Raw genomic sequence first — 24,560 nt, forward strand, 5'->3', positions numbered from 1 at the left:
ATAAGCTTAAGCTAGCTTCAAAACTAGATATTGATTTAATATTAAATATTTTCCAGATCACATAAACCCTAAATTCATTCTAGGCAGTTTTTTTTATATTTCTGGGAATTTATATAAGCACTCAATTTCCCTTAAGACTATTAAATAGAGCTCATTCCCAAATTAATTTTGATAATACTATCTGGATGTAAAGACATTTCATATCTATAATGAACATAGACATACTTACATCCACATATACACAGAGATCTCATAGTTCTGCTTGAGTTTAAAAAGGCCTTTTTTTTTTTCAGTCTCAGAAATTAAGAATGGTCTAGAGGAAGGTTCCTGAGAGCCTGGGTAGAATATTTACATCTCAAAAGCACAGGGAGAGATATGCAAGTTCCTCCTATAAAGCCAGTTTTTATTAACCACAAAGCAAAACGAGTTTTAGAATGTCAAAGGAGCCTCATCTCGGCCATGTCCAAGGGTGAGATTTCCTACTATCTCTGTTTTCTGATCCTCATTTGACGTGTCCCCTCTTGGAGGGGGACCCTTTCAGGGTGCCCACACTGAGAATGCGGCTCCGGTATCTAATAAAAATTCAAATGGCTTTACTTGACTTGTAAGTGAGGCTCCTCAGGGGAGATTGGGATGGCATCTTGCGGCACGCACTGGGGAGCCCCAGGCCCCATCAGTCCTCTTCTTCAGCTCCTGGGAGCTGAAAGGAAGGATGCTTAGTTCAGCCTTTCTCTCTCTGGGGACAGTGAGGGCGTTCCCTCATCCAATGTCCCTCTTTCCTGCAGTAAGTGCACTGACTAGGTCCTAGTTTCATTGGAAGTCTGCATACCCCACGTTGGGGGCAGGGGGCACTCATCCACACCTGGGGTGTTCTGCTTTTAGTCCTTTTCTTTTTTTTTTTTTTTTTTCTTCTGCCATGTCCTGGTTATTGAAAACCCTAAGGGCCACTTCAACTAGTTGGGAGGTGAGGATGCTAGGTCCCACCATAATCTTTCGAAGTTTGCAGCAAATATCTGGAGTACTCTGAGATACGAACTAGGTATTTATTACCACTGCACTTCTTGGATCCTTAGGGTCCAGGGTAGTGTATCTCCTAAGCCAGTCTCTAATCTTACCCAAAAAGGCAGAGGAATTTTTATTCTTTGCTTTTACAAAACTGAAAAGTTAGAAAATGGTGTTATAATTTAGTGAGCCATTCTCTATTTCTCCTGCTCACCTAGCTGGTATTGTGGCCAGACAGTATTGCCAAAAAAAAAAAAAAAAAAAGTTGTTTTTATTTTTTTTGTCACTGAGGTATAGCCATAGAGTTTCCAAAAATTCAGACTACACCCTAATGGGCTGTCAGAGGGGACAAATATATTGTCCCCCATATCCTCAGATCTGTTTGGTTGAAGATTTGTCCCTAACCAAGAGATCTATAATAAGTGTTGGTGGAGGCACAAATTCAGCTGTTCTTAGCCCACTGAAAATTTCCTTCTCTAGAGAGTTGGTAAGTAAGTTTTTCCAATTAATAATTTAAAAGTGTACACTCAGGTTGTTCAGGTATACCAAACTAGCACCCCTCTACAAGTAATTCTAGTTACCAGGACCCCCTAATGAGGGCCAAAGCCAGGAGAGACATAGATGGTCTCACTGAGGCCTTTCACAATCAGGCCTCCCTGATCAGCCTCCAAGACTTGGAGGACAGGGTTGTCCTACAATCTCTCAGACCCTCCAAGCTGACCAGACCAGATCAGATTAACTGTGCAGTCCCTGGATTGTCCCTTCGTTCCCCCTTGAGATGGGGACAGAGCCCTGAAGCTGATTTGCGGGGTAAATGGCACTCACCTCTCCAAAAGGACTACTTAGATGTGTAGAGTGGCTGCTGAGTCTGTTCTGTGAGTTGGGGTGTAGGCACCCAACAAAGCAGGTGCTAAGACAGATTCTCCTGTACCCATCCTCTCAGGTCCCCCAGCAACAAAGACAAATTCCCCCAGGTGAGCTGCCACAGCCCACCACGAAGCCTGTTGGGAGCTGGAAGAAACCAAGAGGTTAGCCAAGATGTCTTATCTAGGTTGCCAAAATTTGTTACCTGAAAACTGGATTCCCCTCTTGGTGGGTGTAGAGCCAAAAGACAAGCCAAAGAGCAGGTGAAGGAAGTATTTATTACTTGCAGCAAGTAAGGAGAACACCAAGGATCTTCCCCAAAGCAATGTCTCCCTGAACAGCAAAATTAGGGAAGTGGTAAGCTAAGCACATATGCATATTCATGAAAGGGCTTAAGCAGAGAAGAATTCAGAGTAGAATTGTGGCGAAGGTTGACAGAATCCAAGCTTTAGTTGATTGAGATCATTAGGGTCAGAAAAGTTCTACATCATCAGCTCTGAGGTTCTGGTTGAGATCTGTTGTGTGCGGACACAACGTGGGCGGTAAAAGAATTTACCAAAGACCTGAGGAATGTTTAGGAAAATTTAATAGGTGCACTGTTACTGGCAACAGGGGGCCACATGGATGAGATGTGCCTGCGTGAGCTCCGAGGGTGGCCATGCAGGGTCTTTTATTTGGAGGGACAAGGCTGTGACCACAAGGAGCAGGGGTGGTGTCATCAATTCACGCACAGGTACCAGAGTGGTTGTAAAATCTGTCAGGAACTCCTTTTTTTTTTTTCAATTGAAGAACAGTCAATTACAATAGGATTTATGAATTGATAAGGGCAGGAAATGAGTCCTGTCCACCTAGGGGATTGTGAGATGGGCTATTTCTTGGGGCGATTTAGCTTCGTTAGGATAAACACACATCAAGAGAAGATGTTTTTATCTTGCAGAAATGCAGGGACAGGAAGAGTACTGCAGTGGGCTGTGGGAGTTAAGATGTCAATAGGCTCCAGGCACAGAAAGCGCAGGAGTGGGGGTTTTATGACTCCCAGAGAGCACTAGCCTTCTCCACATGTTGGTTGAGTGCTTGCGGGGGAGGGGGTGGTTTAAATTCTCCACCACAGCTCAAGATGGTGCTTCAGGCTAATCTTTCCCACTGAAACAGAACTGGGAGTCTTTACAACTGATTTTTTATCTTTGCTATTGTTACTTCTCTTGCCTGATAACAGTCATTTGTTCTTTTGTTCCCTTAAGATCATTATTACTGAGACCTGTTTAAGGACAAGCATGATGGCCAGGCTTAGATCCCTGGATGGGTTAAGCCAACCATAGCTTCTCTTTGGTCAAGAAAGCCATGCCTGATTCCCTTTCTCCAGGGACCCACTACCTTATCTGCTAACAGCTCTCCATTGAATGTCAACTTCTTTACCTTCCTTGTTTAGCTTACTCTGTCATCTAATCACTGGGTACTAAGTTCCTACGTCATCTCCTCTTAAAAGCCTTCCTTCCTGCCCTGCTTCAATATCATTAGTGACTCTTATTATGTGTCATTGAATTACCATAAGCAATGCTGCATCAGAGCCTTCAACACACTGAACAGTCATTTATGGTCAACTGTCTTTCTCTCCCACCGTCTGGATTTTCCCTGCGGATAGGGCATTTTGCTCTACTTTGTATCTGGCAGCTAGGTGCTCATTAAATTTGCAATAAATGTTTGTTGAATAATCATATGATAGAGAAAAATAATAAATTATTAGTTATTTTAAAATCCTTCCTTTCCTGCATCTTTCAAGGAAGTTAGATCTCCACTAAGAACTTTGGTTTTGCACAGCAGAGTGATTCTTGGAAATGCAAATTATAGGAGCAAAAACAAAAACAAAAACAAAAACAAAACCAATTTCTTTGCTTGAGAAAACGTACAGCCAGACCTTCTGGAAGTGGAGTGTTTTCCCCACTGGCATGGAGAAAAAAATGTTAGATGGGAAAATGGGGTTGTTTGGCAGAAAGAGAAATGGCAGCTCCCACAAGATGTAGAATTTTGAAGAAAGAGATGTTTAAGAGTGATACATGTGGATAAAAAAAGGTGTTGCCTGCCATTTCAAGTAAACAATGAATGTTGCCTGCTGTTCCGGTAAACAATGAATTATGCCTGCATCAAGCCGGCAGTCTCTGCAGCCAGCCGCCCCTGATCATGTGCCCTGAGGGGAATTCAGGATGGAGAAAAACAAGCTACTGGCCCTAGATAGGTAAGATGCACATCAAAGGAATAATTTCAATGACCCCAGACTCTTGCATCTTCCCATACAGAGAAAGGCACTAAAATAATTAACTTGAGATACCTGTCTTTTGTGATTAGCAGTAATCTTTGGATGTTTGACTACACAGTTGTTCTTTTTGTTTTGTTTTGTTTTTTGTTTTGTTTTGTTTTTTTTTCCCAGCAAAAACTCCTATATTTCTTGGCTCTTCCCTTACCTCTTTGGAACAGTTCCTCAGAGCTATCTGAGAGGCTGTTTCCAGGCTATTGTCCTCAGTAATGTCTCTGAATAAAACATAATTTTCAACTTTTAGGTTGTGCAGGCTTTTTTTCAGTCAATATACACAATGTCAATTCCCTTTTCCATTTTCACAAGAACTTTAGTAACAACTGATAATACTTTTCTATTCTTTTTAGAGGATCATTTGGGATCTTGTGTTTCTTCCAAGTATAAGAAATTTATACAGCAGAAATGGACAAACAAGGGGCTTATCCAAGGAGGTCTAGTTGCATTTGGTTTACAAATAAATGAAGGATGACGGCTCTGGACACTCTACAGAAGCAGGTGAAGCTTCTGAGCAGCATCTTTCAGTGCGTGCAAGTTAACAAGTGCTCGTGGCCATTCACACCAACACACTCTGCTTTTCTCTCGTCAAGAGAAGCTGTGCTTCAACTTGTCAGCACCTCTTATTTATCATGAACAAATAGGATAGCTGAGCCCATACAAACACCAAGAACCCCTCAAATATTTTCAGTTCATGGTGGACTTCGGCAGAATAAAAGATTTTACGATTGACTATCTCCATGGGTTTAGGAAACCCGTATCTAGGTAAATAAGAATCATCAAGATAAATGACTAAATGACCCCAATTAAGGAGGTATCTGCATTTTGTAAAATATAATTCTTTATTCTTTCTGACGGAAGCGAAGCATAGACATGAGCTTTCATACAGACCAATATGACAGCCCCCAGTGTAATCTTGTGGCTTCTGAATCACAGTTTGGGAACCGCTGCCACCAACTTTCATTCTGTTCCCATTTTGGTCTCTTGGGATCCTCTTTGTATTCACTGGCATTCCCATCCTGATTCTCATCACCTCTCAAGCCTTCGCTGGAAGAAAGAGCTGCAGCAATCCTTACCCTCTGTGCTCAGCAGGGACTTTAAAAACATCATGAGGCAGTCAGAATGTTCCACATTCATACAAAGTTCCTTTTGGGGGTGGGGGCAAGGGGAAACAACCACAACAGCCAGAATAATGTTATTTATTGCTTGTCCACTGGGAATAGAACATGGCTGGCTGTGATGAGGCATGGCACATACTCATATACTATGATGAGGATGGAAGGGCAGAAAGCACTGGGGCTTGGGGTCGGAAAACCTAGGCTCATATCTTGACTTTGTCATTTATACTTACAAATTTCAGTAACTCATAAAACCTCTTTAAGATTTCACTTCTTTATCTACAAAATAGATATGATATTATCTACCTCACAGGAGGGTTTTAAGGATAAAGTGAGCTACTAGATGTAAAAGTTGCAGGACATTGAATCTGTGTAACTATTGCACATCCCTCTTCCATGTGGTTCAGTCTCTAAAAGAAGTTGTTTCAAGTAAATACAACCAAAGAGCCAAGAATAATTTAAAATAAGGGGTGGGGGGTGTAGTTCTAAACTTGCAAAATATTAGAGTATCTGGGTCATACTCTTGGCAAAATTTCTCACAATCCCTTTCCTATTCTTCTCACATCCCACAATTCTAAGAATCTTCTTACTTACCTAAATCCCTCCCCATCTCACAAAATACCTTTACCAATATCCCCCAGATTATGGAATATTTTTCTCTTGCTCATCTTCATCATGTAGACCAATATAGCATATCTGCCAACGCGTCTTCTTTCTCTTTGAATCTCTTTTTTTTTCCCCATTGTTTTCATCATGAAAGTTTAGGAACTGTGCATGAAAGAGAGGCACGCCTCAAAAAATCAGATGTCTTAGTCTAATTGGGCTTCTATTTAAAAAACCCCAAGATTTGGTGGCTTATCAACCATAGAAATTTATTCATCACAGTTCTGGAGGCTGGAAGTCCAAGATCAGGGTGCCAGCATGGTCAGGTTCTGGTCAAAGCCCTCTTCTGGGTTGCAGACTGCTGACTTCTTGTGTCCTCACATGGTAAAAGGGACCAGGGAGCTCTCTCATGCCTCTTTTATGAGGGCTTTAACCTCATTCATGAGGGTGGTGGTCCACCTAATCACCTCCCAAAGGGCCCCCTCCTAATACCGTCACATTGAGCATCATGATTTCAACACATGAATTTTGGGGTTCATAAACATTCAGACCAGATCATCAGGGAATGTGGACAAAAGACTAAGAACTAAGACTAAGATAGCATCCCTCTCTTCAGGAAAGGGAAAAGGCTGGCAGCATTTATATTTTAATAACTGCTTGACTTTGTCATACTTGGAAAGAGACAGACTGAAAGCCAGTCACAGAACAAGACTTGCAATCAGAAGTTCAGGCAATCTTCCTGGGCATCTGGAGTCACAGTCTGGAGCAGAGCTGCTATTTTCTGATTGGAGGATAGCAGATGAAGGTCTAGCTTCCAGGTGCTTCCTCATATGGTCAGCATCCAGTCCAGGAATTCTGTGTCCCTCAGCAAGCAGGACAGGTGTTCTCCCAAGAGATTCCACTGCAGCTGGCATCTGCACGGTCACAAATCCTTTCTTCTAGGCATAGGCTATGCAAATACTTGTCTGCAGTTTTGCAGAAAGAAGAACTAGTGAATGTCTGAGCTCATCAAAAATGTCACATCCTGCTAATGCAAAAACTTTCCGTTTTCTTGCACTCCCAAACTCATCTCTAGGTCAAATTTAGCACCTCTTTTCTGAAAACATACTTGGGATTTCTCCTCAAAACCATTCAAATGGTCACCTCACTGAAAAAAAAACAAAAAAAAACAAAAAAAATGTGGCAGGTGTTCACATAAATAATCTCAGGCTGTTTCTTTACTTTTCTTCTTTCTCTCTTTTTAAAAAATCTCTTGAGAATTGCTTTCACTTCTGGGGGAGAGTCACCAACAATGAGGTTGATTTAAATTTTGATCATATTGTTTCCACAAGCCATTTTCAGTTAATATTCCCACATATAACATTCCTGCAATATTTCTGTGGAAGAGGCCACTGTCAGTCAAGGTATTTTATTCTATCAATTCAACCTGATTTTTATCTGACTAATTTTTTTTTCTTGATTAAATGCCATTCATACTGATGTTTCTAAATCTAGGTGGCCACATACCAATTTTCCCCATACTGACCACATCTCCTTGTTCAAGCTGTCGTCCCGTATGAAAGGCTGTGTGCCAAGTCATGCCCATCATGTCTTTCAAAACCCATCTCCAAACTTCCATCTCTCATGCACTCCATTCCCCAGTTAGCTCCACCACACTTTGATAGCTTCTTACAGACTTCTGCACATTCTTAAGTCATCACTAGGATGTGACTTTGCATCTGTTGGTTCATTGTCATTTTTTTTAACCCCTCCTATGCTATTTCTATTTTTTATTAGTTATTTCCTTTGCAACCTTTCCCTTGCTTACCAATTTATTTAGCCCAGTGGATGCTCAGAGTAGATTAGTAAACCTTCAATCCATGCTCATTTTTCTGATTTCCAGAAAAAAAAATTTTTTTTAAAACAGACATACCACTTTAATGAAAACACATGCTTTGCTGGTATTGTTTCCTGAGTGGGGCATAACTAAGTTTCTTCATTGATTTTGGCTTGGATGGGGTACCAGGGATTGAACTCAGGACCTCCTGGGTGTTGAACATGCGCTCTATCTTTTAAGCTATACCTTTCCCCCAGATACACTACTTTAAAACTTAGGGAGTGGCCCTTTCGTGCACTGAAAGGATCTGAAGCTAAAGCTATTGTTAGACAAAGCTAGGCACAATTCCTAGTTTTGCTTTTGACAAGTTTCTAAATCTCTCAGCCTCCTTATCCGTGAAATGACTAAGATAATGCTTGTCTCCTGGAGTTCTTGGGGAAATTAATGAAATAATTAAATAGCCACGGAAAGCACCCTTCTAGATCCTGCCAACTTGGAAGATGTTAAAGAAAAAGGAAACTAGAATTATGGGTGAGTTTCCAGTTTTCCAACACTCCACCGCATGCAGAGTAAACACTCCTAACAGGCTGACCTAATGCCCCCTTGAGAGTCTGAAGTTTGGGGTGTGGGAGACAGTGTGGACAGGCTACCTGGAGATGAGCACACCTACATTCCAGGGGTTATAAGGGAAAGGGCAAGAAATCAGACATTCTATTCAGTATCGTTTGAAACTCTCTTCCAGCAAGCCTGGAGGTTTACATTTTGCCACAGGACCCTGATTCAGATCTACTTTTTGGTTTATCTGGAGGCTGCCTGGACTAAAATAAATAAAGAATAACACATAAGTATCCCTGGGAGGGCTCCTCGTTGGCGGTTCTCATGGAATCTGAGTTAGACGATACTCCTCGCGTGACAGACAAGGAAAGGTTTTAAATCTGCCCTGGAACCTCACACAACAGCCTAGGGGTAGCTGGTCCTGCAAACGATGAAGAAATAAATGAACAGAGGGATGGAGAAATAGATCATGAAGAACGAACCAATGACACAGAGCCAGGACTAGATCGCAGACAGGGGTCCCCGTTGGGGGCTATTTTCTTTATAGCTGCTTTTATGACTCGTGCCCCACCTCCCCCTTTACAATTTCTCTTCCTCTGCCCTCTGCCACTTGTAATTTCACGCTCCAACTCTACCCCTTCCAGAAGTGTGCTGCCCTCCCGGCTCCTCCGCCCCTCCCTGGCGCCCCGCCCCTCCGCCGCGAGGCCCCGCCCCTCCGCCCCGGCCCTGAGGGATGAATGGCAGCTACGCCGCTGCTCCTCTCGGGGCGCTGATTGGCCGCCCAGCGCGGTGACGCGCTGGCGCCAGGGGGAGCACGCAGGCGGGCCGAACGGATGGGGGCGGAGCTGGGCTCGGGGCGGGGCGCGGGCGCCCGGGGGCGGAGGAGCCCGGAGGCGGGAGGCGGGAGGCGCCCGGGCCGTTTAAGCGGCCTCCCTCCCGCCCCCAGCTGCCCGGTTTGGCTTCGGCCCGGTCCCGACCCCCAGCCTGACCCATTCCATCCCTGACCCGCCGAGCGGTCCGCCGGGCACGCGGCGGCCTCCGGAGCAGCCCAGGCTCATGAGGGCCGCCCGCCCGGCCGCCGGCGCAGACGAGACAGAGCTCCCGGCCCCCGAGGACGAGCAGAGGATCAATGCGGTTCCAGAATCGATTCCAGCGGTGAGAAGCATGGCGCCCCCGCCCCTTTGCTCGTGCCGGAAAGGTCCTGGATCCCGCCTCCTGCGGCGTGGGTCCCGGCTCCTCACCTGGGTCCATCCCTGGTGGATCTGGCGCTTTGGCCGGGCACTGACATGGGAGATTCCGCGCCCGGCTGTCCCTGGGCAATCCTTTTCCTCCTAGCACCAGGATCTCGTGTCTGACCCCGGTACCTCCTCGCGATCTGCTGACCAGACCTCGGATTCCCAGACCTCAGACCCCGAGCCTGCCCTCCTCCCAGGGGATCTCATTGCTCACCCGGCTTCACCCTCTGACTGCTATCCAGGCAGGGCTCTTGCTTGCTCGGAGGACCCGACCCCCAGCCGCAGGCGCCACCCCTGGGTCTTCCAACCCTGGCATTGCCCTCCGTCACCCCTTGGGAGGCGCAGCGTGGGGGGTCTCTTGGGAGGCGCAGACCTGGGGCCGGTTGGCCGCTGCGCCCTGCAGCGAGATTTGTGGTAAACTGGGGGTGCTGGGCGTGTTAGGTGCTTTGTCTTTGAACGGCCTAGCAGCAGGGAAACTGAGGCACGCTCTGCCGGTTTAGCCTTGCCTGGCCAAGTGCGGGCCTTGTGGGTTCTCAGGTTTGGAGTCCCAGGGCATGCTATTTTGGGCGCTGCGGAGGGGCAAGTTAGCATTCGGGTGATGAGACCTGCTGTTGAGTCGCCTGTGTTAGGAAAGGAGGAGGAGGAACCGAGGAGGCACCACCGGAAGGCTGGCCGGCTGCTCTGTCGCTTGAGAGCTGGTGGGAACGCCAACCTGGGGAGGTCCCGTGGCCTTAATCCCGACTCCGGGTCTCTACCATCTAGCAATGGATGGAGGCTGGCCTTAGTTCCGAGAGGAAGCGCACGGCCGTTTTTTTTTTTTCCCCTTAATTCTTCGTTTAAGTGGGTGAAAGTTCACATCTCCTGTGTTTGTGTTAACTCCATCCCTTTGTCTGAAACAGGCAGCCATCCCCGCTCCCAGAACTTCACCCTGAGCAGGCTAGCTTAGTGTGCAGTGACAGAGGGGATATGAAAAAAGAAAAAGAATGCATGAAATCTTTCAAGGAGGTTATTGTTGCCTTTTAGGCACTGCCTTTTATTTCAAGATTTGAAGGTGCACTTTTTTTCTTTCCAACTCCCTAATCCATCGACGCACTCTCCCCCCTTAAGCATATCTCATTCCTCCTGTCCCTAAGGGTGAAGGAGTGAAATGAAATATACACAGGGAGAGTTGTGGTAGACTGTGCCACCAGAAGTGTTTGAAGTCTTGGGTCAACTTCTGAATATTGCTTATCACTCAGGGTGTTGAGTGCCTGGTAGTATTCCCCTAGTAGGAACATCCTATCAGTATTCTAAAGCAACCATGATGTTCTGGCTTTAGAACATGAAGTCAAGCAGTGAAGACTGGAGGGGCTTTAAGGGAGGCTATGACATCGGTTCAGTCGTGTTGGGAAAACCCTATGCATGTGGTTTGTTTGATTTGGTTTTGCTTCTCTGCACATCTGTGCTCTTCCTGTTTTCAGAGAACAGTGGCAATATTCTGTGAAATTACCGGGTTTTATTTGATTAAGGGTTTGTATTGCTTTCCCATCCTTTGAATTCTTCTCTAGAAAGAAAATAAAAGGATCTGTTTTATTATTTGTTGCACAAACATTTAAAGTGTTAGGAGAAAGGAAAAACAATCCAACCAACCTTCGTATAGGATCGTATCATCTCAGTTTATGAACTATCTTCTTTTTGCTGGACACTAGTCTATCCAGTCCTTATTATCACAGTTGTAATGTGACTTTGTATTCTATTTCATTCATTTAAAAATGAAAATTACAGGCGTTTTCTTTTGGTGCAGCATAGATGTCATAATTTTCTCAGTGGCTGCACAATATCAATGGATATTTAACAGTTATTTTCTTGATGACATCTAGACTTACCCTGATTTTCTATGATGACTGAATGGTCCTATAATTTCTTATTTTTCTGTTATAGGCTATCGTGGAAAGATAGTTTTAAGGGTCAATTTGAACTCTGAAATAAAGCCTGCAAATATAAAGTAATGTAACAGTAAAATTCTGGGTTTTTGTGGTCCATGCATTAAAATGTTGAGACTACTGTTCCGCACCTCTTAAAGCTGTTTATTATACATCTTTTGAGCATTCAGGATAGTTACAGGTAGGTAAGTGGCAGAGGAAGTGGAGGGAGGGACACTTCTTTGAACACATGTGCTCCTCCCGATATATGTATCAGGACTCCACTGAAGAGCACTTGGCTGCAGTAAAAACATTTCATTAGGCCATAGTTTGTGGCTATGTCTAAATGGTAAGAAAACCTGAACACCTTGCTGGTTTTGGTTCGTTCATAATGGAAACTTGGCGGTCACTGTGGCTTTGGACCAGCTTCCGGAGCTCTGCTGTACCTGTGGAGGGGGCCGTATGGACACTTAGCCCGCTGTCCTAAGTGGAGGGCTTTATGCAGGCGTGGCTTCTCAGAGGGCTTAGGGTGTGAAGAATCCCACCGGGACTCCTTTTATCTTTCTTGCTTTATCCCATCCACCCTTGATTCCTTCCCTCAACTGCCCCACCCCGGGGAGGGGGTCATTCTCTCCCTTTCACAGCATCTCGGATGAATTAGAATACCTGCTAACATTTATCTAGTGCCTACCTGTGCCAGGCAGTGGCAGGCTATCTGTAGATTACTCATCTCACCCTCAGCTGTAACCCTGGAAGGCAAATTGTATACTCATTTAGTAGAAGAGCAAATAGGGTCAGAGAGTAAAAGAGAACTTGCCATCATCACACAACTAGGAAGGGGCAGACTGAAGGGTTCAATTTCACATCCCTCTCTACTGCCTATGCAGCCATTTACCTGTCTCCCCGCCCACCACATCTGACAGCGCCGGGGCCTTGGACGCACAGAGCTTCTAATGTATCTTGTGGGTACATACGCATTTCTTCACCCTGGCAACCAAAAATCCAAGGAAACGGATGTTTCTTCAGCCCCATCCTTGTGACCACTGGTTAGCTTTAAATTGAATATGCCGTAAAGCATCTTATTCAAAAGCATTAGGAAGTCTTCCAAGACTGCCTGTTGTGTTTTTGTTTTTGTTTTTGTTTTTGATTTTTTTGCGTGTTCTCAGAGCATTGAATCATAGACATGAGGTAGTCTCCTTATATATGCCATCTCCCTTATTTAATAATTAAGTTAAACATCCCTTACCACTATCTCCACCTCTGGCAACAGACACTTTTCCTAAACATCGTGCTTATCCATGTAGGGGAGCTAATAGGTGCTGTGCGCAGGGATCAGCTTCTGTTGCTCCATCAAGTGATGTCCAAGACCTTGGAATGTCCATGGTCTTAATTAGCCTTTAAGAATTTCATCTTCACGAGATTCAGGATTCTCTTGGCTCTAAGACTGCTTGTTTTCCTTTGTTCCCAGACAGAATCCCCAGTGAAACCAACTGACAATGGGCTTTCTTGGTCAGGATAAAATGGTTCAGCCGCAGGCAGAATATATGTCTATTCATTCATTCAGCATTTATTTATTAAACTTCAGCTATAAGCTGGGCCTTGTGCTTGGGACTGGAAAGGACCTGGTGGACAAGACAGCCTTCATGGAATTCCCATTACAGAGGGGAAACGTGAAATAAGAAACAAGTTAAAAAAGTCAAATTCTGGGGGACAGATATAGCTCAGTGGTAGAATGCATACTTAGCTTGCATGAGGTCTTAGGTTCAATGCCCAGTGCCTCCTTGAATAAACCTAATTACCGCCCCCTGCCAAAAAAGTCGGATTCTTAGTAAGTGTGATAAGGGCTCTGGTCGAGTGGGGAGGGCTGAGGTGATACTTTGGGAAGGAAGGTGAGGAAAACCTCTCTGAGGAGGTGACATTTGAGCTGAGCTTGACAGGTGAGAAGAGGGCTAAGGATTCTGGAGAAGAATGTTCCAGGCAGAAATAAGCAGCAAATGTAGGTGCCTGGAGGCAGGCCACACCTTGGTGGTTTGAGGAGCAGAAGGGATGTGGTGTGGCTGGAGGGGAGAGTGAGAGGAAGGTAGCTTCAGGCTGGAGAAGTAGTGAGGCCTTGTGGCCCACAGAGGATCGCACTGTTATCTGAATCACCTTGGGAAGCCAGACGGGTTTTAACCTGGGCTGGGGTGTGCGGTGGGGATCTGAGTTGATAGACTGTTGCTACGGCTGGATAAAGAAGAGAGTCCTTCTGCGGACAGGCACGGAGACCATTGACAACACTTGCATTTGGAGTATGAGAAACACAGCAGAATCAAGGATAAATTCTGAGATTTGATCTTAGGCCTCTGAGATCTGTTGGTAGGTTGCAGGTTTACTTTTGGAAGGCATGCTGCTTTGGGCTACATTTGGAGTGTGCTAAGTTGTGTCCCTGGGTCCCCATCTGTTCCTTCCCTGCCCAGTTTTGAAATGCTGTCATGGGGAGAGTGTAAGGACACCGGACCAGGGGGAAGCAGGAGAGAGTGTTTAAAGAGAAAGTGAGAGGATGAATAAACCCTCCTTCACTAATAGCTTTGTTAAGTGTGGTTCCCACACCCAGGACTGACTCACCTTCCCCTAGACCCTCTAAAGCAGGCTGGAATCTCTCTTCCAGCACTAGCGCTGGGTGACCATCAGGGAGGCTCTGCTTTAAGCAGAGGCATCTTCCATAACCACTTGTGGAAATACCTGTTTCCCATAACTCTTGAGAATCCTCCTCATCTTTTTGTGGGGAAGAGAATAGACTCATCGTGGGGGAGTATATTTGCATTTTACATCTGCTTTTCCATTTAGATCTTGGGTGACTAATTTCATAGTGATTTCTGCAAGAGCCTGTATTACATACCCTGGGCGATCAGAGAGAAATGGGAAAGCTGCATTGTAAATTTCCCAGCAAAACCACATGCTGTCGGTCCCACGGGGTCCCAGACAGTGATCTGTGCCTAACATGCCTGCTCTTCCCCTTCCTTATTGCCCGATGGGAGACTACCTTTAAGACACATGGGTGGAATGTTTTCCTCTGCAACTTCTGAGTTTATTTTTAACCTGAGTGATTCCAGGTGGGCAGGGGCTAAGCTGTCACAAGCATGACCACCCAGCTTCTTTGCTTTTAGGAGAAAATGTGGAAGTCTATCCCTGTTGCTGTGTAACGACCTATTTTTAGATTGGGCGGCCAGAGATATAAATTGCTATTTTAGTCTGCAGCCTGGTGGTGGGTAGACAAATCCTACTTACTGTGCCCTACACAAAGCACTTGCAACTGCATCTACGCTCAACTATCCTGGAGCCGGGCTCTTCACCCTTTGCAATTCCTAATAGGGTATGCTACTTACAGCCCTGTCGTTATGTCTCAGGGTAATGACGAGGGAGGTCCTTGAATACTTGGGACATTTTTATAGCATTCTTCCCAAGAGGGTAATTATTTTCCTTTTTGCAAATAATTGCCGTATAGCAACACTCTCCTCCCTTAGGAAATTAGTCAGATTATTTAAAGGATTATCAGGGGAGAAAAGATTAATTTATCTTTATGTGAGAATAGCTTGGAATAATTCTGAAGCCGTGAACTGAACATTTCTCTCAAATAGTTTTTAAGCCACCTGGTGAATTCCATTCCATAAGTATATACTTTGCACACTGGTTAGATGGCTACCCACTGGTGGTCCAAGTAAGATGTCTTCACTGTCCCAAACCCACTCCCCAGTGGACTTTCCACCTGGACTCTATGTCTGGTTAGCAGGGAGTGCCGCTTGATTTTTGTTTATTTGCTCTAAGGATAACAGGCCCTTCTTAATTCAGGGAGAAATTGTTGGCTAATCTTTTGTTCATAAACTGGGCCTGTTTGGAATGGCTTGACCATGTGTTTCAGCCAGTTTTTGGCAGCCTGGCTCTGCCATTTGGTTTAGCCTGGTACCATTTTTTTTTCATCATGTTAATGAATAAGGTATGACTAGTCAGAACTCGTTAGTGACGAATAAAATCTCCTCTCCCACTACCTCCACCCCCTTAAACTAGCTCAAGCAGAAGGCTACTTTGTTGTGCAAAGCCTGTTGCCATCTTGCAGGCTCCGAATGCTGCCTGAATGCTGAGACCTGAATCCTGCATGGTGCCAGGGCTCTTTTACCTCCTTTGTTTCTCTGCACCTGCTTCTTTCAGGTAGCTGCCTCTTTTTTATATACATTCCTGAGTTTGCATCTCCCTCCTTCTAGGGAACACAGACTAAACCAGAATCCGTCATGAAACGTGGCACAGGTATGGGTCGGGGTTGGGGGTATCCTCACCCACAAACTGGAATGGAGGAATGCTCTTCATCTCTTTTGTTCCTGTGGTACTTACATGTCTCACTGTTTTTCTCGTTGCCACAACCTAGCCAAAGGGAGGTATGGAATATGGGCATATGTTTATATATGTAACAGATTTTGATGGTTAGATATATACACACAAATTTTATAGCCAATGTATCAGGTGCTAGTCATATATTTAGATTTTGAAGAAAACTCAATTCAGGAAGATGCAGGTGAAAAATGTACCTCCTGTTTCAGGTGGCCCGGAGGCAGCCGGGTATCATTTATTTAAGCTGTCTGGTGCCGGAACAGGTAATGTAATATAGGGAGACTAGTTGGACAGGCCTGCTATTCAAGAGATGGAGGGTTTAAAGATCTACATGTATAAAGCTGCATACATTTTGAGAGAGGAAATAGAAACCTTGCAGATGCACTGAATTTGCATTAAATGGCAGTTACCAGTGGTATTTGTAAAGTTTACAAAAATTACCTTGATTTTTTTTTTCCTGTTAAGATTTAAGAATTGATTGTGCCATTTAATTTTTTTTTTTTTTTTTTTTTTTTTTTTTACTGTGGGGGTGCCAGTTGAAGTGGGTGTATTTGGTTTTTGTTTGCCCTTGGCTGGTGGAAGGTTTTTCTTTTGTATACACTGAAAGATACTTAATCCCATAAACTAGGGCATTTGCTGTCGGACCATTGCTATTGGCTTGGTTTACACCCAGTTAGTGGCTTTGGTTTTGTTCCCATAACTAGGTATTTCCAGGAGTCACCTCTTCAGTTAGAACAGACCAAACAACCACTGGCAAGCCTCCCCATTGTTCTTTACTCGCTCCGAGCTTATCCCACGTTGTGTCTCTGTCTCTACAGGTTCATGAACCACCCAGCCCCCGCCAATGGCCGCTACAAACCAACTTGTTACGAACATGCTGCTAACTGTTACACACATGCAGTGAGTACCAGTTTTCTGCCTTTCCTGTCCTTCCCCAGGGGCTGTGGTGGGAGGAGGGGCAGTCATCTCTGTTACCCTCAGCCCCATTAGTCAGGTTTACTCATTTCTGTGACCTCACCTACCATGGCATCAGTGCTGGGTCGTGTCACCAGATTCCGTGTGAGCGTGTCAGATACTTTGAGTGTTCTGACCTTCAGTCAGCTCTGTCCCTCCTGGACCTGCTTTCTTGGACAAGGGCTTCTTTAGAAGAATAATATGGTAAGTACCATAGTTATTAGGAAAACCAAAGAAGACTACTTCACAAAGACTGTCACCCCTAGAATGAAACAAATCGCCTTTTCAAGACAGTCAGCTGTGGTCATTTGTCAAGAAGAGTTCACAATTTGTTGGAAAAAGTGGCTTTTTTTTTTCACTACATGATTCCCTAAAACAGGTAGCGCCATCCTCCCCCTCCCCGCTGTGGCCACTGCTTCTCAGAGCAGATGTTAGTCCACACCGTAGAAGAAAAGGCTGATTTAATCCCTAAATTCTTACTTAATTTTTTTTCTTCCTATAAAAGCAAAACATGTTCATTATAAGAAGCTTAGAAAATACTGAAAAATATAAAAGAAAAACAAAACTACCTAGAAGTAAATTGTTAACATTTGGCTACATTTCTTCCTTTTGTGTATGGTGTTTGTGGATGTGTATGTATTTTCATATTAATGTCATTATTGGCATTTTCTTGTGTCATTATAAATTTCCCTTTATGATTTCATTATTCCCTTTGAAAGTTGCATTTAGTGAGACTTTTGAGGGAAAGATAATGGCTGGTATATCATCTGAAGACAAGAAATAGAGAAGAAGACAAATTTATTCCTTTAGTGAAGAGTGTTTAGAACAGGTGAATTTAATTATTTTAGACAATGTTAGTACAACATGTAGGTGACATATATATGCTATTAGAATAAAATTTGCTTGAATTCAAGTTGTTCCTTTTCATTTCTTTAATTCCCTTCTCCAAAGAATAGTTAATGTTTCCTGTAAAGGAATCACGATGCCAAATAAATGTGAAATAAACTAGTTTTTGGTGGATTCCTTTCTAATCTAATAGAACAATACCATTTCGTCGTTACTTAGTGGAAATTCAACTTATAAAGTATCAATTTTATGTATTGTAATAGTAGAATTCAGATACTACTTGGTAATACTAAAACATTATTCTCCTTTATCACTGAATGTTCTTTTTCCTTAGATGCTCAAGATTTTTATTTAAATAATTAACATGCTGAAATCGTGCTCCTTTTTTTTTTTTAAGAAGAAATTTTCTACCTGGCATGCCTACCCCTGGATTCCATAAAAGGGCTTCAGTAATGAAATTTGGAGTAACTTCACTAGTGGACAGTCTCCCTGGACCCGTGGCTTAGATCTGGTGACAGGAAGGATTTGGTGGAATTCTCTAGACTTGAGCTGACCCCTGTCTTTGCCTTCATGACGTGCTTTCTGAAGTGAGCTTCACAAAACCAGAGAGTTAAAATATTTAGAGGCCAAACTTGGTTTTAGAGAATGCATAGCCTGATTTGATTGTTGGCTATACTTGCCTAGATATCCATCTTTTATTCTTTTTTTTTTTTTAATTAAAGTATAGTTGATTTACAATATTGTGTTAGTTTCAGGTGATTCAAAGTGATTCGGTTTTATATATATGTATAATATATAGATTACTTTCCATTGTAGGTTATCACCAAGATACTGAATATAGTTCCCTGTGTTACATAGTAATAAATTCCTGTTCCTTATCTATTTAATGTATAATAGGTTTCATGCTCCTGATTTGTCTCTCCCCCTGCCCCCTTTCCCCTTTGGTAACCACAAGTTTGTTCTCTGTGTCTGTGGGTCTGTTTCTGTTTTGTATGTAGATTCATTTGTATTAATTTTTTAGATCCCACATATAAGGGATATCGTAATATTCATCTGACTTACATCACTTAGTATGATCATCTCTAGGTGCATCCATGTTGCTGCAGATGGCGATATTTCATTCTCTCTAGGGCTGGGTAATATTCCATCGTGTGTGTGTGTGTGTGTGTGTGTGTATACACAATATATATACACGCATACACACACCAATAGTCTGCTGATGGGCTTTTGGGTTGTTTACATCTTTTATTCTTGACTAAATGCCTGATGCATTTAACAGAGCTAAAAGTAAAGTTGCTTCTGAAGGCAGTTGTCCACAGGCTCCTAAGAAAATAAAGTGTGTATGTGGTGTTTTTTAAATCTAGGTCAGTATTAGGATAAAAGAAATATAAAAGTTTGAGTAAGTTTATATGGCTTGTTCCTTCACTTACTGTTCCAGTATGCATTCATTATTTTCTCCATTTACCAACTGCAAAACACTGATAAAAGTTATGAAAATAGTGCCTTGAAAGTTTTCATAACACTGACCAATAAATGCAGTCAATGAAGTGCTTAGTACTTAGCATAATATTGAGCATTTAAATATAACATTTTGGCCCTTGAGATACACAGCTCACGTTTAAGAATAATATTTGCTTCAGATAGACCTGAATAATTTCTTAGGTTATCTCTTCTGGATTGTCACAGGGAACACTTGTATAAACTGAAGTTAAGGAAAAACTGATAAAACAGCTACATTATTTTTTTAGAACAGAAAATGTCCTCATACTAAACTGTGTCCCTGATTTCTGGATTTCAGAGAGCAGTAAAATGTCTAAAATCAAAATAAAAAACTTCCATTTAGCGTCATCATTTCATTACAGAGAAGATATTTGAACATACTTTTAAAAAGTAGAAAGGGCATAATCTCAAAATAAATTAATTAAATTCTGTTTTATGAAAAACTTACTTTGTTGTCCTTAATTTTCTCATTTTGTTCTGGGCCAGTGAAAATGCCAGTCAGCATATGAAATTGAGTGTTGATCTCATCTGGGGAATTTAATATTCTTTTGCAAGAGGGAAAAAGTAGGTTGGTAACAAAAAAGATAAGTTTGCTAAAGCTTGCATTCTTTGCTAGGTATGTTTATTCTCATAACTAATAAAGTAGTTCATTTCTCCTGATGATTTCTGTTATTATAAAATGTTTAGTAGTCAGACTGATGTGACTAGACATTGAAATTTGTGTCCATATGTAGTATAAAATGTGCAGAAAGCAAAATTCTGAGATTCTAGTCTCCTGAAATTATTTGAATAGGTAGGAGTCGATTCCTCCTGCTTACTTGAAAGGTGCTGTTAAAAATGAAATAACCCAAACACCCTTTGACCCTGGAATAGCTCCCAAATGGGTGGAAGGCACACATCTAGAAATCAGGACATGAGACTAGAACAAAAGGCTTATTCGAGTGTGGTGTGCACATTATAATTCTTACTGACTTGATCCATTTAGTTACCCTTTGCTGAAATACTGGGATTTCATTAGCACATGGGGGAAACGGGAAAGAATATTTAAAGATCAGAACTTCCATGGGAACTTGGTGTATGCTTGGCATTTGACTACGTTAAGTGCCTTCCCTAAATCACATTGGAGAAGAGGCTGAAACGTGTTCTTAACTAACAAAATTAGGGTAAAGAGCATTTGTTTTGCCACAGTTGAGTAATGTTGCATTCTTACTGCTTGATCAGGTACCCACTGGTGGGCACGGTTCCTGGGCCCTGAACAACACAGTACCTGTTTTCTGGGCAGCAAACTGACGACTCCATCTGGCTCTTGTTATGATGATCCGGAAAAGGCAGATGTTTATTTTAAAATGATCTTCCTAGATTATCCCTGGCATTTTTAGCAAAGTCCTTAACTCACTGTTTTACTGAATATTTACCTTCCTTTCCCTTTCTCTCAGTTCCTCATTGTCCCGGCCATCGTGGGCAGTGCCCTTCTCCATGGGCTGTCTGACGACTCCTGGGAAAAGATAACAGCATGGATTTATGGGGTGGGCCTCTGCGCCCTCTTCATCGTTTCCACAGTATTTCACGTCGTGTCATGGAAAAAGAGCCACTTAAGGTACAGTGGGCGGTGTGCTCTTTCAACAGGTCGTGGTAGTTGTCCCGTTGGCCTCTTCGGCTGGCATGCTTTGGTCAGCGGAGGCAAAGAGTGCACATTTCCCTGCCTTGTAGACTGTTATGCCGTCCCATCTTTCAGGACATTTCCTGTGGATTGGACAGAGTTTGAGGACCCCCGTGTGAATCTAAGAGAGCAAGCCTTTGCTCAGAAACCAAATAAAACCACGTTGCTTCCCCAGGACTTACCGTCAAATCCTGAGACCTGTTTTCCAATGTGTCAGCTCGCTAAGGAAGAGCCCGGCAGCTGCAGGGTGGTGACCAGCACCCTGAACCTGGGCTCACCAGTTGGGCTTTGAGTCCCAGCCCTGCCACCTAGCCTTATGTAGGTCATTGACGTGGGGAACATTGCTTCTTCATCACTAAAATGAGAAAGGTAATGCCCAACCTGCAGGCTCTTGTGATAGGTAAATGAGACGACGCATGTGACATGACCTGGAAATCACAGATTACTTTAGGACTCTGTGATATGCGGAGGTGTCACTACAGCGCGGGTTTACTGTCTTACAAAACTCAGCTTTCAGAATTAGGTCCTGTGTATCTGTTCAAACAAAATTCACGTATTTTGCTACTGTTAGCTGTTAAGCACTTTCTGAACAGTACTGTGTCTTGAGCCTCCCAATGAGAAGGACATGAAAGCATTCCTCGTCTAATTTGGGGCAATACCAAGAGAGCAGCACACCATTCAGTTGCTTTTAAAATAGATTCTGCACAACCCAAAAGGGTAAAAATTCTTCTCAAAATAAAAGGAGAATTCAGAGCAGGCTTGAGAGTGATTTACTATATTAGACTATATCTTTTGGTTTTTAGAGAATGTAAAAAAAAAACCCAAATATTCAATCTAATATTAAAAAGGCATATTTTATTTAAGACCAGGATTTGGGATTCAAGAGATTATTTTACTGGTTTCCTCATATGTGGAATCATAGAATTTCGAGCTGGAAGGCTCCTCATGGATCATCTAATCCAAACCCCTTTATTTTCATCTGGGGAAACTGAGGCTCATGGAAGTAGCCTGAGTTGCCCAAGTCAGTGATTCGAGCACAATCTGGTCATTCCAGGACCTCCGACACCCAGTCCTGAGATTTTTCTCACCGCACCCTTCACAGTATTGCTTGTAGTTTGCAATCTGTTACCTTTGCCCATAAGGCGACAGTTCCCTAGGCTTAAAATAAAACCACAGCATTGCATCACACCAGTGCTCTGGGACACGCTCAAAAGAGAGCCTCAGAAGTACCTTCCTGCCTCTTTAGGACGCACTGTCGCGGAGGCCAGAGCACTTCATTATCCTCTTGGCACAGTCCAGTGCTTGTGGTTGCCTTGGCTGACTTGGCTCTGCTGTCTAGATTTCTGAGTTGATAGAGTTGTAGGTACCTGTTTCAGCATTCAGGGCCTCCCTGCCAGGGCCGGGGGACGGAGGTGTAATAAAAAACAGATTCTCCTGAACCTTGGAATAGCACTGCTAGAATCATAAGCCACATGTGGAGTTTTGCTCTGCATTCATTAAAAAAAAAAAATCCAAGTATAGCCTTAATTTATGTAATAGAGGACAGTGAACGAGGGTTTATTGAGTATCTACCATGTGCTCGGTGCTGGGTTAAACACATGGCTACAGCATCTCGTTTAATGCTCACACATGCTCTGTGATAGAAATGTTACTATTTCTGCTTTACTTGTAAGGAGAGTGAGGGTCAGAGAGGTGGATGGTGGATGTTGAATAAAATTGCAGGCCTGACTTCACCTGCTGCCACAGTGCGTAAAAGTCTAGAAAGCAGAATCAGAAAGGCCCCAAGCCTGGCTTGGAATCACAGTCATCCAAGGAGTTGAAAAAAGAGATTCTCTTCTTCCCTCCGCCTTCTGCCTCCTCCTCTAGCCCTTTTAAATTAGAAGCTTCTGGACTGAAGTTTGTGACTGTATTTTATGAGCTCCCCAGGTGATTCTGGTAGGCAGTCAAGTTTGAGAAGCATTCATCCACTGTTGGCTTTTTCAGACTTGTGACTTAAATTATTCTCACTTCTTTACTAACACGTGACTAACACTGTGACCACAACATCCTCAGTGAACTCTGGGCGACACTGTGTGTGCGGTGAGGCAGAATCTAATACTGGTGCTCCCAGACCATGGCCACTGTCCCCTTGGACATTGAAAACGGATCCAAGGGGAAGCAGCGCAGTTGTAGTTTTAAATCACCTCTGTAAAGGGCGGATTCTGTCTCATCCGTTTTCTGAACAGACCCCTGCAAGCCAGATCTCTGTTCACTTCCTGACTCTTCAGTTTGGAAGGAAGAACTTGCTCAGAAACCCAGGTGGCTACCCTCTTGGCAGCAAACAACGCTTTTTTTTTTTTTTTTTTTTCCTTTCCTGGTTTGTGTTATTGCTGTTCCTAATTAGTTTCTAAATTTGCTTTATTACAACTTACTGTCTGCACTAGGATATTTGGAATAAAAGCTTCTTCAAAAGACATTCTAAAAGGAAAGAGCCTAGACAATTTTTGCTCTGCACTGTGGTATGTATGTGCAATCTTAAAACAATACAAAGCTCTTACTTGTGGCTTCATATCATTAAGAATAGCTGTGTATAGAGGGGGAGGGTATAGCTCAAGTGGTGGAGCTCATGCTTAGCATGCATGAGGTCCTGGGTTCAATCCCCAGTACCTCTTCTAAGAGTAAAGAAATAAATAAGCCTAATTACCTCCCCAAACCAAAAAGAAAAACAAAGAATAGCTATCACTGAAAAATCAAATAAATAAATAAACCTAATTACCTACCCCCTGCAAAAAATAGCTGTGTGTATACCTCAACTAAAAAAAATAAATAACTCTGAAATTTAAAAGAAAAAGCTATTTTTAAAAAAACCTATGTTAAAACTCAGTTTTTATAGTGTACTTCTGGCATCCTCCACTATTACTTATAATTTTCCAAGTACTTATATAATCTTATTTCTCAGTCTGTGAATGAGCATTTAGTCTGTTACTAGGTTCTTTTTAGTTTTGTTTGTTGCTATTCTGAATAATGTTGCTCTGGACATCAAAAATAAATAAAAACAAAATTAAAAAAAAAAATACCATGTGACCTTGAAGGCCAAGGCAGACTGGCCATGAGACACTGGAACATGAGTGGAGGTTGCAGGGTTAGTGGAGTGATAACTCCTACTGCCAGTCTGAAGAATTTCTGGAAACTCTGTCTAACTTGCGTTTCCCCCCAGGACAGTGGAGCACTGTTTCCACATGTGTGACAGAATGGTGATCTATCTCTTCATTGCCGCTTCCTATACTCCATGGTAAGACACAGCCTTTCTGTTTTTGAAGATAGTGTTTTGATGAGAGAATTCTCAGCCCTCCCTTCTTCCTGTCCCTGCCCCTAGGCTCCCCCCTCCCCACCCACAACACACATGCCTACATGCACTTTTTTTTCCACTTTGATTTACCTGGTTCAGACTGCAGGTTTTTAGGGGAGAGAGTTGCTGCTCTTCAGAACACCTATCCGGCATTGGATTGTTCGAGAGAGGTGCTGCAGACTCGTGTGCCGGTGGCATGCTCTTCTGAAATGTGTTACCTTTGCCTTCCAAATTCTCTCTGTATGTGTCCGCTGCTCTTCACAGTAGCTGGACATCTCATTGTTTACGTGGAAATGCTGTAAATGTGTGTTAGAAAGCAAGCTCACTTCTGAAACTTGTAGTTTGCCTCCAGTTCACAGCGCAGTAGCTGGAGTGCGTTTCTCATTTGTTTGGCTATATGAGAAAGAGATCTAGCCAAACTACTTAGTTATTTAAAACGCCTAGTATTCAGTTCCGTTTCCTTGACCTTCCTGCCCTTTTGGTATAGATCAGATAGAACTTTTTGCTGCTC

The 24,560-nt window shown here is 43.2% G+C and overlaps 1 protein-coding gene and 1 long non-coding RNA gene across 3 annotated transcripts in view; one reads left to right on the plus strand and one right to left on the minus strand.

Moving 5' to 3' along the window:
• Positions 1-13,774, minus strand: LOC123615665 (uncharacterized). Its single transcript, XR_006723347.2, has 3 exons — positions 9,505-13,774; positions 1,828-2,013; positions 1-700 (listed from the first exon to the last, which is right to left on the minus strand). It is a non-coding gene; the product is annotated as an uncharacterized LOC123615665 (long non-coding RNA).
• Positions 9,129-24,560, plus strand: part of MMD (monocyte to macrophage differentiation associated) — a 26,207-nt gene continuing 10,775 nt past the window's right edge. The window contains exons 1-4 of one of the 2 annotated variants that reach the window (XM_045513794.2): positions 9,129-9,418; positions 16,580-16,661; positions 20,498-20,658; positions 23,918-23,992. In XM_045513794.2, the coding sequence (XP_045369750.1) occupies positions 9,393-9,418; positions 16,580-16,661; positions 20,498-20,658; positions 23,918-23,992 (344 nt within the window). In that variant the 5' untranslated portion in view covers positions 9,129-9,392. The remainder of the gene's footprint in view (positions 9,419-16,579; positions 16,662-20,497; positions 20,659-23,917; positions 23,993-24,560) is intronic. The other variant, XM_010951095.3, reaches the window with a different exon arrangement.

The sequence above is a fragment of the Camelus bactrianus genome, chromosome 16 (assembly GCF_048773025.1).
Source record: "Camelus bactrianus isolate YW-2024 breed Bactrian camel chromosome 16, ASM4877302v1, whole genome shotgun sequence".
NCBI classification, from domain to species: Eukaryota; Metazoa; Chordata; class Mammalia; order Artiodactyla; family Camelidae; genus Camelus; species Camelus bactrianus.